This window comes from Pseudoliparis swirei, chromosome 16 (genome assembly GCF_029220125.1).
Source record: "Pseudoliparis swirei isolate HS2019 ecotype Mariana Trench chromosome 16, NWPU_hadal_v1, whole genome shotgun sequence".
NCBI classification, from domain to species: Eukaryota; Metazoa; Chordata; class Actinopteri; order Perciformes; family Liparidae; genus Pseudoliparis; species Pseudoliparis swirei.
In genome coordinates, this window is record NC_079403.1 from 25,185,817 (window position 1) to 25,203,695 (window position 17,879).

Below are 17,879 nucleotides of genomic sequence, written 5' to 3' on the forward strand. Positions count from 1 at the left end.
CCATAAATAGGTCTAAAACATGTTTATTGTGTTTGACTGTTCAGTTCTGTTCATTACATTAAAAAAGCAGACATAAAAGTAACTTAAAAGTTACTTTCCCTAGTAACTAATTACTTTTGATGTACAGTAACTAGTAAAGTAATTAAATTACTTTTAAAAGAAGTAACTAGTAACTATAACTAATTACTAATTTTCAGTAACTTGCCCAACACTGCATGTGACCATGTGATCATGTGACATGTGACCATGTGACCATGTGATCACCATTCAACTCGTTGCTCTGATGAAATATGGAGCTGCATTTAGAGGCTCTGAAGAGACACGTATGACGTCTGTAGTCTTCTCCTCCTCTTCCTCCTGCTTCTCCTCCTCCTCTTCCTCCTCCTCCTGCTCCTCCTCTCTCGCTCTGCTTCGTGAACATCGGTAGAACATGGCACGTCTTGGTTCTCTGTACAGTTTGCACACAGAAATGAAAGAAGCTGTCAATCCTCCCCTCTGCTCACCCATCCCTCTAATCAGCCTCACACACACACACACAGACGCACACACACACACTCACACACACACACACACTCACACACAGACGCACACACACACACTCACACACACACACACACACTCACACAGAAAGAGGATGGGGTGTGTTAGCCAAGCCTCTTCATCACTTTCATGCGTGCACACCCTTAAACACCGCTCTCTCACTCGCCCCCACCCCCCTCTCTCAATCTTTCGCTCTCCCTCCCCACCTCTGTCTTTCTTTCTCTCTCTCACCCCACCTCTCTCTATCTCTCTCTCTTTCTCCCCCCATCTCTCTCTCCCCACCTATCTCTCACTCTCTCTCTCTCTCCCCCCACCTCTCTCACGCTCTCTCTCTCCACCTCCCTCTCTCTCTCTCTCTCCCCCTCACACGCGCGCACCCGTCGTCTCCGCGGCAGCAGCGAGCAGAGGAAGCCGGTGCGCGCGAGCCTCCGCCACGACCAGAGCGCGCGGCTCACCATGAGCCGGTCACCGGGAGTCAGCCGCAGCAGCACCGGGGCGGAGGAGGAGAGAGAGAGCGGCTGTGGTTGTCACTAAATGTCTCTCGCCCTCTGTGTGCGTCATGCTGTACTTCCAGCTGGTGATCATGGCCGGGACCGTCATGCTGGCCTACTACTTCGAGTGCACCGACACCTTCAGCGTGCACGTGCAGGGCTTCTTCTGCTACGACACGGCGTTCACCAAGCCGTACCTGGGCCCGGAGGACCGCAGCGCCGTGCCGCCCGTGCTGCTGTACGCCCTGGTGGCCGGGCTGCCCACGCTGCTGGTGAGTCTGCTGCCCCCTGGTGGAGCCGCCGCGGTGGCGCAGGTCATTTCAACAACGTCTTCATCGCACGAGGTCATATTTTGGGTTTGATTCTTATGATATTTATGTATTGTGTTTTTTGGAGCTTGTGATGACACATTCACTGTCCAAACATATTAATCAAGATTATTGCAATAGTATAATAAATGCTTACTGGTGACTTTAACTGTCTAGAACCTAATTTAAAGTTATTAGCTGCAATCTGCCTTAATATTATCCATCTTCTGATTTTATTATTATTTACTTGTCATTAAGATAGCATCTTCTTTTGATTTGACTTTGTGCAGCACGTCGATAATTACATTGATTGTAATAATCATCGGTGCGGGTTCAGTCGTTCTCCCGTTGTCGGAACGTTTTGTCTCTTCTGAATCTTTCCGTTAGTTTTATTCATTCTGGGATTGTTTAGCGATGTTCTCTGCCTGGTTTAAAGATTAATTAATTAATCTGTAAACCTGTGCACATGAGAACGTCACATGAGCGCGGTGTTAATGAACATCATCGTTCTGGTGGCTGTCTGCTTCCAGGTTTCCCTACTTGCTCCCAACATCCGTATAAATGTGTGAAACACATTAACGCTCTCCCGAAGCTGTGAAGAGGATCGCAAACAGTCGGCTATTTATACGCCGAGCAGACGACGAGATGAATCCGTCTGCTCGTCCAGGATTGGCTTTCTTTCCGCTCCGTTTTGGTCTCCACCAATCGCAGACTGATGGCGTTCCATGGTGGCGCTATATGGTGGCGCTCCATGGTGGCGCTATATGGTGGCGCTCCATGGTGGCGCTATATGGTGGCGCTCCATGGTGGCGCTATATGGTGGCGTTCCATGATGGCGCTATATGGTGGCGCTATATGGTGGCGTTCCATGATGGCGCTATATGGTGGCGTTCCATGGTGGCGCTATATGGTGGCGTTCCATGGTGGCGCTATATGGTGGCGTTCCATGGTGGCGCTATGGTGGCGTTCCATGATGGCGCTATATGGTGGCGTTCCATGGTGGCGCTATATGGTGGCGTTCCATGGTGGCGCTATATGGTGGCGTTCCATGGTGGCGCTATATGGTGGCGCTCCATGGTGGCGCTATATGGTGGCGCTCCATGGTGGCGCTATATGGTGGCGTTCCATGATGGCGCTATATGGTGGCGCTATATGGTGGCGTTCCATGATGGCGCTATATGGTGGCGTTCCATGGTGGCGCTATATGGTGGCGTTCCATGGTGGCGCTATATGGTGGCGCTCCATGGTGGCGCTATATGGTGGCGTTCCATGATGGCGCTATATGGTGGCGTTCCATGGTGGCGCTATATGGTGGCGTTCCATGGTGGCGCTATATGGTGGCGTTCCATGGTGGCGCTATATGGTGGCGTTCCATGGTGGCGTTCCATGGTGGTGCTATATGGTGGCGTTCCATGGTGGCGCTATATGGTGGCGTTCCATGGTGGTGCTATATGGTGGCGTTCCATGGTGGCGCTATATGGTGGTGTTCCATGATGGCACTACATGGTGGCATTCCATGGTGGCGCTATATGGTGGTGTTCCATGATGGCACTATATGGTGGCATTCCATGGTGGCGCTATATGGTGGTGTTCCATGATGGCGCTATATGGTAGCGTTCCATGGTGGCGCTCCATGGTGGCGCTATATGGTGGCGTTCCATGGTGGCGCTATATGGTGGCGTTCCATGATGGCACTATATGGTGGCATTCCATGGTGGCGCTATATGGTGGCGCTATATGGTGGTGTTCCATGATGGCGTTCCATGGTGGCGCTATATGGTGGTGTTCCATGATGGCACTATATGGTGGCATTCCATGGTGGCGCTATATGGTGGCGTTCCATGGTGGCGCTATATGGTGGTGTTCCATGATGGCACTACATGGTGGCATTCCATGGTGGCGCTATATGGTGGTGTTCCATGATGGTGGCGTTCCATGGTGGCGTTCCATGGTGGCGCTATATGGTGGCGTTCCATGATGGCACTATATGGTGGCATTCCATGGTGGCGCTATATGGTGGCGCTATATGGTGGTGTTCCATGATGGCGTTCCATGGTGGCGCTATATGGTGGCGCTATATGGTGGCGTTCCATGATGGCGTTCCATGGTGGCGCTATATGGTGGCGCTATATGGTGGTGTTCCATGATGGCGTTCCATGGTGGCGCTATATGGTGGCGCTATATGGTGGCGTTCCATGATGGCGTTCCATGGTGGCGCTATATGGTGGCGTTCCATGATGGCGTTCCATTAATTAAATCCATGCCCTATCATAAGCAGGATTTTAAGGCTAAAAATTATGATTTTAAGACTAAAACTGATTTAAAAGTTTAAATCATGATATCAACTTTTAAATCACGATTTAAACTTTTACATTATTGACCTTCTTTACAAACAATCACTTAAACTGCTGATCTTCACTGTGTCGCCTTCACATAATGATTTATCAACATTAATTATAACACAACTTGTTAATCAAGTTAATATTGATCATAACATTTTGAATATTTACTGTGTTGTAAAATAATAAACATAGAGATATTGGACTCTGTTTAGTCATGAACCACAAATACAAAAACATATTTACACACATGTAAACTGGCAGGAGCAGAAAATGTTGGAAACAAATGTAATGCCATCTTATTTTAAAGTTTCCTCTTTTAAAAGAGTTTCACGTGAATATTATTGGTAGAAGACGAGGTTCTCTAAGTGATGAAGATAATAAAAGAGGTGAAGAACAAGCTCCCCGTGATGTAAATGTAGAGCGCTCGGTTGCCCCGCTGCTCTTAATTAATGACTCAGCAGCTTCCAGGGCAGACGAAGTAATAAGAGACAAACGAGCTGATACATAAATCCCTAATTACCCACACAAGGCCCTCAGCTCCGTCTGAGAGGACGGCAGGAGGAACCCCGGCTCCCTGTGTTCTCCGTCTCCATGGAGATGGATGTGGGCCTCAGCCTCAGCACTAGGGATGGGTATCGTTTGGGTTTTTTCCGATACCGGTGCTAAACCGGTACTTTTAAAACGATACCGGTGCCTAAACGGTGCCTGAACCGATACTTCTTTTTTTTTAACGCACAATGAGGACATTAAAAACCTCTTTGGCCATATTCCCTGTAGAAGCCGTTATCATGGAGCACTGACACACAACGGATATCAGACTGTTAACATACACAACACATGTTCTCCATTATATGATGTGATATGTATTGTCATGTGCAGACCTTATAGGGTTAACCTGTCACTGTGTTGATGGGCAAAGAGAACAACCAATCAGAGGGACTGAAGATGACACGTGACAAATAAAGTTTTGCTTCTGACAGCGAGAGTTACACTGAAACGAAGTGATGCCCCACGGTCTTTATTCCTCCGTCATTATATTCCCGGTAACACCGGGTATACAGCCGGGATCGCTGTACATCAACACATCTGCTTGCAGACTGTCACGCTCGTAGCGTAGCTAGCGCTAGCTACGAGCTAACGCTAGCTACGAACTAGCTTAAGCATGGTTATAATGGCTAATTTATTATTTCTTGGGCTACTTTTATGAATGCAAGACTTGCAATCAACGTTACGGTACTAATCTGAGTTCAGGCTGCTCGTCATAATCGGTCTCCACGTGTTCAGGGGGACCGGTGACGGTCTCCCCATCGCGTCCAGCCTGACGCTGGTGTGCTCCACACGGGCTCACAGTCACACACGGCCACGCCTCCTGTCAGAGTTACATATGAGAGGCTCGTAACCTGCTGACAGGGCGGAGTCACCTGAGAAGTTCACAACAATAGTTTTTTTCAATTTCAATCGGCTCAGGTACCGGAAAGAAGCACCGAAATGTGTGTTGCGTTTCGATCCGGGTAATACCGGTTGTATTGGAACCGGTACCATATTGGCACCGGGTTTCGGTACCCAACCCTACTCAGCACCCGGGTACTGAGCGCTCCATCAGCCTGGAAGGGCCTGGCAGTCAGAGCTGGAGAAGATTCAGGAGGACTCGGTGGTTCAGAGTCCAGTTGTGTCTTTGGTGGCTAACGAGGACTCCCAGTACCCCTTACTGGTCTAGTTGTGTCTTTGGTGGCTAACGAGGACTCCCAGTACCCCTTACTGGTCTAGTTGTGTCTTTGGTGGCTAACGAGGACTCCCAGTACCCCTTACTGGTCTAGTTGTGTCTTTGGTGGCTAACGAGGACTCCCAGTACCCCTTACTGGTCCAGTTGTGTCTTTGGTGGCTAACGAGGACTCCCAGTACCCCTTACTGGTCTAGTTGTGTCTTTGGTAGCTAACGAGGACTCCCAGTACCCCTTACTGGTCTAGTTGTGTCTTTGGTAGCTAACGAGGACTCCCAGTACCCCTTACTGGTCTAGTTGTGTCTTTGGTGGCTAACGAGGACTCCCAGTACCCCTTACTGGTCTAGTTGTGTCTTTGGTAGCGAACGAGGACTCCCAGTACCCCTTACTGGTCTAGTTGTGTTTTTGGTAGCTAACGAGGACTCCCAGTACCCCTTACTGGTCCAGTTGTATCTTTGGTGGCTAATGAAGACTCCCAGTACCCCTTACTGGTCTAGTTGTGTCTTTGGTAGCTAACGAGGACTCCCAGTACCCCTTACTGGTCTAGTTGTGTCTTTGGTAGCTAACCAGGACTCCCAGTACCCCTTACTGGTCTAGTTGTGTTTTTGGTAGCTAACGAGGACTCCCAGTACCCCTTACTGGTCCAGTTGTATCTTTGGTGGCTAATGAAGACTCCCAGTACCCCTTACTGGTCTAGTTGTGTCTTTGGTAGCGAACGAGGACTCCCAGTACCCCTTACTGGTCTAGTTGTGTCTTTGGTAGCTAACGAGGACTCCCAGTACCCCTTACTGGTCTAGTTGTGTCTTTGGTGGCTAACGAGGACTCCCAGTACCCCTTACTGGTCTAGTTGTGTCTTTGGTGGCTAACGAGGACTCCCAGTACCCCTTACTGGTCCAGTTGTGTCTTTGGTGGCTAACGAGGACTCCCAGTACCCCTTACTGGTCCAGTTGTGTCTTTGGTAGCTAACGAGGACTCCCAGTACCCCTTACTGGTCTAGTTGTGTCTTTGGTAGCTAACGAGGACTCCCAGTACCCCTTACTGGTCCAGTTGTGTCGTTGGTGGCTAACGAGGACTCCCAGTACCCCTTACTGGTCTAGTTGTGTCTTTGGTGGCTAACGAGGACTCCCAGTACCCCTTACTGGTCCAGTTGTGTCTTTGGTAGCTAACGAGGACTCCCAGTACCCCTTACTGGTCCAGTTGTGTCGTTGGTGGCTAACAAGGACTCCCAGTACCCCTTACTGGTCTAGTTGTGTCTTTGGTAGCTAACGAGGACTCCCAGTACCCCTTACTGGTCCAGTTGTGTCGTTGGTGGCTAACAAGGACTCCCAGTACCCCTTACTGGTCCAGTTGTGTCTTTGGTAGCTAACGAGGACTCCCAGTACCCCTTACTGGTCTAGTTGTGTCTTTGGTGGCTAACCAGGACTCCCAGTACCCCTTACTGGTCTAGTTGTGTCTTTGGTAGCTAACCAGGACTCCCAGTACCCCTTACTGGTCTAGTTGTGTCTTTGGTGGCTAACGAGGACTCCCAGTACCCCTTACTGGTCTAGTTGTGTCTTTGGTGGCTAACGAGGACTCCCAGTACCCCTTACTGGTCTAGTTGTGTCTTTGGTAGCTAACGAGGACTCCCAGTACCCCCTTACTGGTCTAGTTGTGTCTTTGGTGGCTAACGAGGACTCCCAGTACCCCTTACTGGTCTAGTTGTGTCTTTGGTAGCTAACGAGGACTCCCAGTACCCCTTACTGGTCTAGTTGTGTCTTTGGTGGCTAACGAGGACTCCCAGTACCCCTTACTGGTCTAGTTGTGTCTTTGGTAGCTAACCAGGACTCCCAGTACCCCTTACTGGTCCAGTTGTGTCTTTGGTAGCTAACGAGGACTCCCAGTACCCCTTACTGGTCTAGTTGTGTCTTTGGTAGCTAACCAGGACTCCCAGTACCCCTTACTGGTCTAGTTGTGTCTTTGGTGGCTAACGAGGACTCCCAGTACCCCTTACTGGTCTAGTTGTGTCTTTGGTGGCTAACGAGGACTCCCAGTACCCCTTACTGGTCTAGTTGTGTCTTTGGTAGCTAACGAGGACTCCCAGTACCCCTTACTGGTCTAGTTGTGTCTTTGGTAGCTAACCAGGACTCCCAGTACCCCTTACTGGTCTAGTTGTGTCTTTGTTGGCTAACGAGGACTCCCAGTACCCCTTACTGGTCTAGTTGTATCTTTGGTAGCTAACGAGGACTCCCAGTACCCCTTACTGGTCTAGTTGTGTTTTTGGTGGCTAACGAGGACTCCCAGTACCCCTTACTGGTCTAGTTGTGTCTTTGGTAGCTAACGAGGACTCCCAGTACCCCTTACTGGTCTAGTTGTGTTTTTGGTAGCTAACGAGGACTCCCAGTACCCCTTACTGGTCTAGTTGTGTTTTTGGTGGCTAACGAGGACTCCCAGTACCCCTTACTGGTCCAGTTGTATCTTTGGTGGCTAACGAAGACTCCCAGTACCCCTTACTGGTCTAGTTGTGTCTTTGGTAGCTAACGAGGACTCCCAGTACCCCTTACTGGTCTAGTTGTGTCTTTGGTAGCTAACGAGGACTCCCAGTACCCCTTACTGGTCTAGTTGTGTCTTTGGTAGCTAACGAGGACTCCCAGTACCCCTTACTGGTCTAGTTGTGTTTTTGGTAGCTAACGAGGACTCCCAGTACCCCTTACTGGTCTAGTTGTGTTTTTGGTAGCTAACGAGGACTCCCAGTACCCCTTACTGGTCTAGTTGTGTTTTTGGTGGCTAACGAGGACTCCCAGTACCCCTTACTGGTCCAGTTGTATCTTTGGTGGCTAACGAAGACTCCCAGTACCCCTTACTGGTCTAGTTGTGTCTTTGGTAGCTAACGAGGACTCCCAGTACCCCTTACTGGTCTAGTTGTGTCTTTGGTAGCTAACGAGGACTCCCAGTACCCCTTACTGGTCTAGTTGTGTCTTTGGTAGCTAACCAGGACTCCCAGTACCCCTTACTGGTCTAGTTGTGTCTTTGCTGGCTAACGAAGACTCCCAGTACCCCTTACTGGTCTAGTTGTGTCTTTGGTAGCTAACCAGGACTCCCAGTACCCCTTACTGGTCTTTATATTGGAGTCTGTTGGTCTCATGTTGGGGTCTTGAGGTGCATTTCCTGAGCTCAACCTTAATTATTCTCAGGACCAGAAGAGCTCTTGGTTTATTGCCTTGTCATTCAATCGATGGCCCACTAAGTGGTCCCTCATTTGAAATGGATAACCTGGCCTGAATTAGTGGTTTTATGTTTTATCCGTTGACATCAATCAGTTAATTAAAAAAGAAGTTGAAAGACCTGAGTTTGAATGAGTTGACCCTGGTCCTTTAGTGATCGGGTGTTTATAGACGATGGCTTCACTGCCTCGTTCAGCCTGCTGTAGGGAGGTGTGTCTCCTCCACCCGACTCCACTGCCACTTCATCTTCATGCCTCCATCAGCGGCCTTCACCTCTTCACCTTCAGCCGCCGTGGCCTCTCACCTTGGATTTGAGTGACAGGCATTACTCTTGCTATGAAATTGGTTGATTTGGACGTTGGCAGGTTTGTTGTTCCATAATTCTAATGGAACGTTCAATCGTTCCCCGGCTTGACGTCACGTATTCTGTCTCCAGAAGACGTTATAATAGACAACCGCTATTCAGCATGCTTTCTACTAACCTTTTATACAACTCTTTTTTATGCCATTAAAAAGCAGTTCAGCAACCTAGCTAACTATTCAATTCAATTCAGATTATTTTTTATAGCCTAATATCACAAATTACAAATTTGCCTCAGAGGGCTTTACAATCTGTACTCATACGACATCCCTGACCTTTGACCTCACATCGGATCAGGAGAAACTCCCAAGAAATCGAAAAAATCCCTTTCAGGGGGAAAAAAGGGAAAAAACGATGTAATTGCCATGAAAAAGGTCACTTGAAAAGATAAAGAAAATCTGTAAATTCTTTATTTTCAACATTTGCACGTCTTGGTGACAAACTGTTTTTTCTCCGATAGTTTGGAAACTAATTTTAAAAAAAAGTAATCTGCAGGATTCCTGTTCAGATCCTCCTCCACACAGGAATGTTCTCCTGAACTACCAGAGTGTCTATTTATGTACTATTCTCCCCGACTAAACCAAATACAGACATCATGCACAACCTCTCGTAAAAGACCTCCGGTACCCCGGAGTAAATATCTTTCCAGCAGCCTGACCGATACGCCGATGGTGCCCATCAATCTGCCTCAAAGGATAACTCTGGTTGATGACTTGTCAAGTTAACAGCTGGTGACGTTACCAACGAGACACCGTGACGAGCAGTCGGTGCAAACACGTCCAAAGTCCGTACAGAAGACGCCTGCCATGCAGCTCGTGGTGTTCGTCCTTCGGGAAAGAGGCCGACGTGAGGCAACCAGACGGGAGTAATGGCCGCCGCTCGCCTCTCCACCCACCGATACCGCAATTGCCAAGAATTGAAGGCAGCTGCGAGACAGGTCATGTTGTGATTAAGTGTTTAAGGTCACCGGCGAACGCGAAAAGGAAAATCAGCCGCCGAGGTAAAAATAGACCGGCGGGGCGAGAGGAGATGAAGAGCGACTCCCGCTGCGTTGAAACGAATGAAGAGAGATTCTGTCCGTCTCTGGACTGACGACACGGTGAAGAAACGTCTTTGTGCTCTCCGTAATGAGCTGGACGTGTTTACAGGAGAGTATTTCCTCAATAAAGAGGCAATTCTCACAGCACTTAATATCCCGAAGAGAGAAAAAACACCCCGCTGAGGCCTGATTACGCCATCAGTCACTTGATTACAGTCTGAATGAATCGTGTTGATTCCTCGGCTGCCTGTGGGTTTAGGAACACACCGTTTTCTTTGTCGAGGATAAAACAGGCGATAAAAGAAATGGATCATGAGTTGATCACGTCTATCTGCCACGTGCCTGGAGGTTTTTTTTACAATTTTGTTCTTTCGCTGATTGCATTAATGTCTCCGTACTGCAGTCACTACAATTAGTTTGATGAGTGGAAGACATCGACGCTGCATCGTTATCGTAACTAAATGACAAAATTGATTTTTAACGCCGCCGAATGAGAATGAGCATGTCCATTGGCGCCCGACGGCGCTCGAAGTAGCGCTCCCATTGACCACAGGGGGAGCTGGAGGGATCTCTATGGGTCCGTCTCTATGGGTCCATCTCTATGGGTCCATCTCTATGGGTCTATGGGTCCGTCTCTATAGGTCCGTCTCTATAGGTCTATGGGTCCGTCTATGGGTCCGTCTATGGGTCCGTCTCTGGGTCCGTCTATGGATCCGTCTCTGGGTCCGTCTCTATAGGTCCGTCTCCATGGGTCCGTCTCCATGGGTCCATCTCTATGGGTCCATCTCTATGGGTCTGTCTCTATGGGTCCGTCTCTATGGGTCCGTCTCTATGGGTCCGTCTCTATGGGTCCATCTCTATGGGTTCAACTCTATCGGTCCATCTCTATGGGTCCATCTCTCTGGGTTCAACTCTATGGGTCCATCTCTATGGGTCTGTCTCTATCGGTCCATCTCTATGGGTCCGTCTCTATGGGTCCGTCTCTATGGGTCCATCTCTATGGGTTCAACTCTATGGGTCCATCTCTATGGGTCCATCTCTCTGGGTTCAACTCTATGGGTCCATCTCTATGGGTCCATCTCTATGGGTCTGTCTTTGTCCACCCCTGTAGTTAGCAGTCCGGTCCACACCATTAGCCGTAGGCCGTTCTTCAATATTACTGCTTTGGTGCCGAGCTTAAAATAGCATTGAGCCGAGGAGTGGGAGGCCGGGGGGGGAGATAACGGCTCAGCTGAGAGCCAAGAGAGAGACCTCACTCTAACCTTTGGATCGCAATCATGCACTCAGCACATTCTCATTTGTAGTAGCCCGGTGAACCTCTCTTAAGAATACAGCCATGCATCTCCATACCTGGCAGAGGAGGTAATGGAACCCACTGACTCACACCCCACATGACAGGTGGAGTTGCTTTTGTTCTGGGAGGCAGCTCAAACGTCAAGAGGTCAGAGGAGGTCAGAGGAGCTCATTATAGCGAAGACATTTCATATAAATAGTCATCAGGCTTTCCAAATAGTCCAATCCAACGCATGTACATAGCAGAACTATTGTTATTTTAAGAATACTTCACTCTTTTCCTCCTGAGACCTTGTGATGTAACCTTTTAGATAATAGACCCCTAGAGGTTATCAAGCTCCTCCCCTTTTGCCCTGGATGAGAAAAGTGTTCCCTCTGCTGGAGACATATTGGTTCTTCATTTATAAGTATTTAAAACTAAAAATTACTCTCTGTCATCAGTTACGACCAAATGGGTTTTGATATCTGACGGAGCGTTTATTTGGGTTCTTGTGAGAATTTCGCCCGACATGCTCTGCTCACAAGCCCCTCCCTCCTCCTCCTCCTCCCGCCACGCCCCTCCCTCCTCTTCCCGCACCCCAACCTTCTTCTTGCGCCACGCCCCTCCCTCCTCCTCGGTGCAGACGCTGCCGTGTGTCTCTGGACGGTGGCGGTTTCATTCACGCTTCAGTGACCGATGAAAATGAAATCCTCCGCTGCCCTCCGTCCCCGGGGCCTCTTCGTCTCGGCTCTCTTCCCTTGTTCACACGTCTCACTTTCCTGCTGCATCTCGTCCATCAACTGGTAACTGGAGACACACGAGCGCCGCTGTGAGGACGGTGTACCTGGTTGCTTAAGTGAACACACATTGTCTTCTTTCTGTGATAAACTCTGGATAATGATTATTGTATAAACACTCTGTGTTTAGAACATCACGGACATCTCCTCCTGGTTCTGGTATTCGAGGTGCATTCACTGACCCTCCAGGCTCGCTCGTGCACGGCAGTGTCGATACACCCCGTCACATGCATCGCGTCTTTTCAAAATAAAACCTCCGACTGCACAGGAAGTTAAGTTTAGGTGGCGCTCCTGAAAAGAGCTCATCTCCTACGGGAGGCTGGCGTGACGGTTCCTCCGGCTCGCGTGTTATTTAGCTTTTGTTTGATGTCTCTTATGTAACGGCGTTCCAATGTGATGACGTCATCATTCAATAATGTCCCGTCGCCCCTGTTGGAGGGAGGTGCATGTGCTGGGGAAACGAACGGGACGCCGCTCTCGCTGTCGGATCAGAGACTTTCATTTAGTTTGGAATAAAGTGTCTGCAGGCCAGCTGCCTTCAACTATACCTACTCCCTGTTGGATTTCTTCTTCTTCTTCTTTTTCTTCCTTTCATATTGTTCTGCTGACTCAGCGTGAAAGTTCTGCTTCATACAGAACCTGAACGTTACACGTTGTCTCTGAGTCTATCAACACCAGTTAGGTATTAATACACATGAAGCATATACTTCTATACAACCAGAGGAGTCGCCCCTGGTGGTCAGAAGAGAGAATGCAGCTTTCTCAATGTTTTTGGATGTTGGCTCTCGACGAAGGCGGTCGCATTTTTCTCCCCCTCTCCTCCCCATGACCTTCCCCTCCCTGCTTGGCTTCTCTCGTCATGTCTTGTCTGTCTCTATACTTGAGAGACTCTCTCCGCATCGCTCTTCGAACTAAAAACCATGGACGTGATCAACTGGTCCCTAAACGCAATTGACACCATCTTCTCGACGAGAAGCTCGGGTTCGGGGGAACCTGCCTGTCCTGCCGGGACGTGTGTTGCTGGTTACACGATGGACGCGTGGGGAAGTGGCGTGTCTTGTGCCTAGCAGCCCTTTCCGTGGAGGACGTAGAAGACATCTACCTATTCGGAACTTTGATTACAGGATTTCTGCTGTTTGGATTTGGCGCTGCCCTGGCTTATCGGAAAATTAAGGAAACGGTGACAGCCGTTAAAAGCCCCCTAAGGCTGCCCGACATGATTGACGTTGGGCAGAGTTGTTGGCACTCAGACTGTGGCATTAAACCGTCAGAATGACAACATCGTGGAGAAGCTGATGGCTCTGCAAATGAAATTGGATCGATTTGAAATCCTATTGGGAAATGGGAGGAAAATGGAGGAATAGTAGGTGCGCAAAATTGAAATGCAGCTACTGGAAGACCAAACAATCCCAATCTTATCTGCTTTCGGCTCCCTCTACCAGGACGGGCCTTGGCCAAGGCCATGACTGGAACAACAACTCCCCCGAAGATCACTGAAGCGAGACTCTCTCATTCCCTTCCCCCTATCCACAGACACCTGTGGTTGTTTTCTCCCCAGGACCCTTCAAGGCTATCTCCATGGCAACGGCCATCTTGCGGTATGGGAACTTTGTCTGTTGTGGACTGGGGGAGGACGACACATCAGGCCACGCACACACACCTTCAACACACTGAAATGCATTCACTACCCCCCCCCCCCCCCCCCCATCCCACGCCTTCGCCTGCTTTGCCCCCCCCAGGGTGACAGGACGGGGTCTGCGTCCGGCGCCGTGTCGGCGATGGACCGGGCTGGCTGCTTGTCGGTGCTGGTTACCTTCTGCCCCCAATGACGGGGCTATCGCCCAGTCTTTGGATTACCTCCCCTCCCCCCCTTCCTACTCGTTGCAAGTCATGTCTAAGATGTATGTGCTTATGTGCAATGGTGTTTTTGTTTCTCCTGCTCCCACACTGTACCCTCTGGGGCATAGTCGGGGTTGCTTTTTTTTCTCGCCTCTCTTCCCTCATGTTATGCTATAATTTTCATCCACCCTTTCCAAGATGGCGCCGCGGACGGCGCCTCGGTGTCTTGGTGCGCGATTCTTGCACCTTCCGCCAAAGAAAGTTCCTCGTTTGTTTGTGAAAACATTCTTGGCAATAAACCTGTTTCTGATTCTGATTCTGATTTTTAGATTTCAAAGACTACTGTTGTTTCTTTTCCTAACATTGTTTTAGATTTACTCTTATTTAACGTGCGTAAAGATCCCGGTGCTGTTGCATATGAATATTAGCATGTCGTCTCTTTTATGAATGGAGTATTACTCCGGAGGACGTGTGAGTGTTGGTGTCTGGTCTGGAGAGCTGCCGCTCCACAGGCCTCTGGCTGCCGGCGGCCTGGCGGCTGCCGACCGATGGCGAGCTGCTGCCGCCGCCGCGCGGCTCGGTGTGCGGCTCGCTGTGCCGCCGTTGGCAGCGAGGAGCAGCAGCTGCCACGTGTTGACTGCGGGTCTCACAGGTGAACACAAACCACGGTTTAAAAGCCCACACGGAAAATAACTACGGGAACAAAAGTGTCCGCTTTGCAGTATTTGTGTCACGGTAAAGGTTTGAGCGTTTTGAGTGCAACGTGCAGGAGGAGCTCGTCAGAGCGCCTGGATGAGCTCCGTGTTTCAGTGGGATGCAGGTCATGTGTTGAACTGACTGCCCGTGCATCTGAGTGGGAGTCTGTCTGTTGAGAGCCGTGTGGAAGCAACCAATACGAACTTTGTGTTCAGCCTTTTAGGGACCTATTGGCAGGAATGGAATACAATATCGTAAAATATTAAAATATCCATGTTTCTACAGGGAGCAACCAAACACTGGCTCCATAACGGCCCGTTCCAATACACATCGGACCTTTATGGACACGTCCTCCAACGTGCCATAGAGCTCCACTGCTGTTTTTTAAGGATCTATCGTATATATATATTTATATATATGTATATATATATATATGTATATATAAGTATATACATATATATATATATACCGTATATATATACCGTATATATATGTATATATATATCGCTGGAGATCTTGGCACACTCAGCATTTTTTTTTTCTGGACGCTTTAACGTGCTGGAAATTCACTTTGGTTGCTGCCTTGTGTATAAATTGTGTTTTCTCTAGGGCTGGGCAACGATTACAATTTTTAATCGTGATTAATCGCATGATCTCCCTGATTAATCGCGATTAATCGCATTATATCATAAAATCCAATAATTCATTCAAAAGTAGTGTATAGCGCACTTCTATTTGAAATATTCTGCCATATGAATGAAAGTGCCATAACATGTGTTGTCCCTGTTAGAGTGAGACACCAGAAAACACTTTCAGTGCAGTTTGTCAATTCCTAGAACTTGACACTTATTTTAAATGTTCTGCCATATGAACTAAAGTGCCATAAAATCTGTCAGGACATTGTCAAATGCACTGTTATGCAGAGACACTGACAGAGCGCTGGAGACTGAAGCAGGGACATGATCAAAGGCAGTCGTCTCTGTCATGATCTGGAGTTTGTGTTTAGTTTTGTGTCTTGTTTTGAATTCCTTGTGTCGTCTGTCTCCCTGTGATTGTCTGCCCTGGTCCTGATTGTTTCCTTCTGTGTGATTGCTGGTCCCGCCCTCATTGTGTTCACCTGTGTCTCGTTCCCCGTTGTCCAATCACCTCCACCTTGCCTGTGTATGTAAACCCTGTTCGTCTCATTCCCAGTGTGGCTTCGTACTGTTTGGTCCGCGTGTTTGTCGTCCTGTTCTGGTCTGGTCTGTGATTTGTGGAAAAATAAATATAGTTGTGCAGTAATGTCGGCATTTGGGTCCTCTCTCGCTGCGACAACCCGGACTATCCGTGACAGAACGAAGCCACCAATAATGGACCCAGCCTTCAGTTTCCGCTGCACAGTTCCTGCCTGGCCAGCTAACGCTCATGTTTTGCTTGAGGAGATGTGGGAGACCCTCCGGGCAATGCAGTCAGTGTTGGCGGTTCCTGTCCCCGGAGTTCCATCACCGGTTCCAGTCCACGATGTTCGGTTCCAGTCCCGGTGTTCCGTCACGGCTCCAGTCCCCAATGTTCCAGTCCCCGGAGTTCCATCACCGGTTCCAGTCCAGGATGTTCCGGTTCCAGTCCCCGGTGTTCCGTCACCGGTTCCAGTCCACGATGTTCCGGTTCCAGTCCCCGGTGTTCCGTCACCGGCTCCAGTCCCCAATGTTCCAGTCCCCGGAGTTCCATCACCGGTTCCAGTCCACGAGGTTCTGGTTCCAGTCCCCGGTGTTCCGGTTCCAGTCCACGGTGTTCCGGCTCCAGCCCCCGATGTTCCAGTCCCCGGTGTTCCATCACCGGTTCCAGTCCACGATGTTCTGGTTCCAGTCCCGGTGTTCCGTCACGGCTCCGTCGGTGTTCCGCCGTCGCATGTTCCGGTTCCAGTCCCCGATATTCCAGTCCCCGATGTTCCAGTTCCAGTCCCCGGTGTTCCGTCGCCGCCTCCAGGCCCCGATGTTTTGGTTCCAGTACCCGGTATTCCGCCTCCGTTCCGCCCGGTCCCGGTTCTCCCCAGCCCGCCTCCGTCCCGGTCAGTCACAGTTCCCGGGACCCGCACTGCCCATCGGTTCCCCATGTCTCGTCGCCTGGTCCTGGTCCCACAGGGACCCCATCCCCAGACCCCGGTACCCCTGGGACTTCCTCTCCTGAGCCCGGTCCCCTAGCTCCCCGCGCTTGTCCTCCGGCCCGGCCGGCAGAGGGCACCTCTTGGCCTGGTTATCGTCCTGCGCCCGCCCCGGACTGCTTCTGCAGCCTTGGACCCTCCTCCGGCTCCCTCCACCCGCCCTTGTGGGGAACGCTTGGCCGTCTGGAATTCGTCCCTTGAGGGGGGGGTACTGTCATGATCTGGAGTTTGTGTTTAGTTTTGTGTCTTGTTTTGAATTCCTTGTGTCGTCTGTCTCCCTGTGATTGTCTGCCCTGGTCCTGATTGTTTCCTTCTGTGTGATTGCTGGTCCCGCCCTCATTGTGTTCACCTGTGTCTCGTTCCCCGTTGTCCAATCACCTCCACCTTGCCTGTGTATGTAAACCCTGTTCGTCTCATTCCCAGTGTGGCTTCGTACTGTTTGGTCCGCGTGTTTGTCGTCCTGTTCTGGTCTGGTCTGTGATTTGTGGAAAAATAAATATAGTTGTGCAGTAATGTCGGCATTTGGGTCCTCTCTCGCTGCGACAACCCGGACTATCCGTGACAGTCTCGCAGCATCGATCATCTCTGGTGCTCTATCTGCTCAGTGTGGTGACTTTATTTGACACATTCCACTGCTGTGCAACTTCAGTAAAGTGTCCCGCGCACGTTTCAGCATCATGTGTCTCCTCTGTGTTCATCAGTCAGGGCGTGTGAATGCAGCGCCCACTTCTCATCAATATAATGCACAGTCACTCCGAGGTCATTGTGGTTACAGAGTGATGTCCAGTAGGGTGACCAGATTTGAGTTTGTGAAAAAGAGGACACTTCGTCTGGGGGCTGAGATTAAACATCTCTCTTGTTCTGCCTGTTTTGTGATATACATGCCTAAAAGGTGCCTAATATTTCTAGACTGAAATAATATCGGCATTATAATTATTATAACTATGAGGATTTTTTTAGTTGCCTATTTTGTGGAGCCCCTCAGGACGTGGTGCCCTCCGCACAGCGCGTAGTGCATTATGGGAGCGGCGACGCTGGTTGTAGTGTATAGCATGCCGCACAAACAACAATGAACTAGTGGAGGCGGCGAGGTGCTCCGTGTTGCCAGATTGGAGATGGTGAAGTATCGTACC

General features: G+C 49.7%; 1 protein-coding gene across 1 annotated transcript in view; it reads left to right on the plus strand.

The window, feature by feature from the left end:
* Positions 1 to 885: 885 nt before the first annotated feature.
* The window catches only part of LOC130206152 (phospholipid phosphatase-related protein type 5-like), a 36,376-nt gene continuing 19,382 nt past the window's right edge, over positions 886 to 17,879 (plus strand). Inside the window, exon 1 of the mRNA XM_056433960.1 lies at positions 886 to 1,303. Coding sequence (XP_056289935.1) covers positions 1,100 to 1,303 — 204 coding nt within the window. The 5' untranslated portion in view covers positions 886 to 1,099. The remainder of the gene's footprint in view (positions 1,304 to 17,879) is intronic.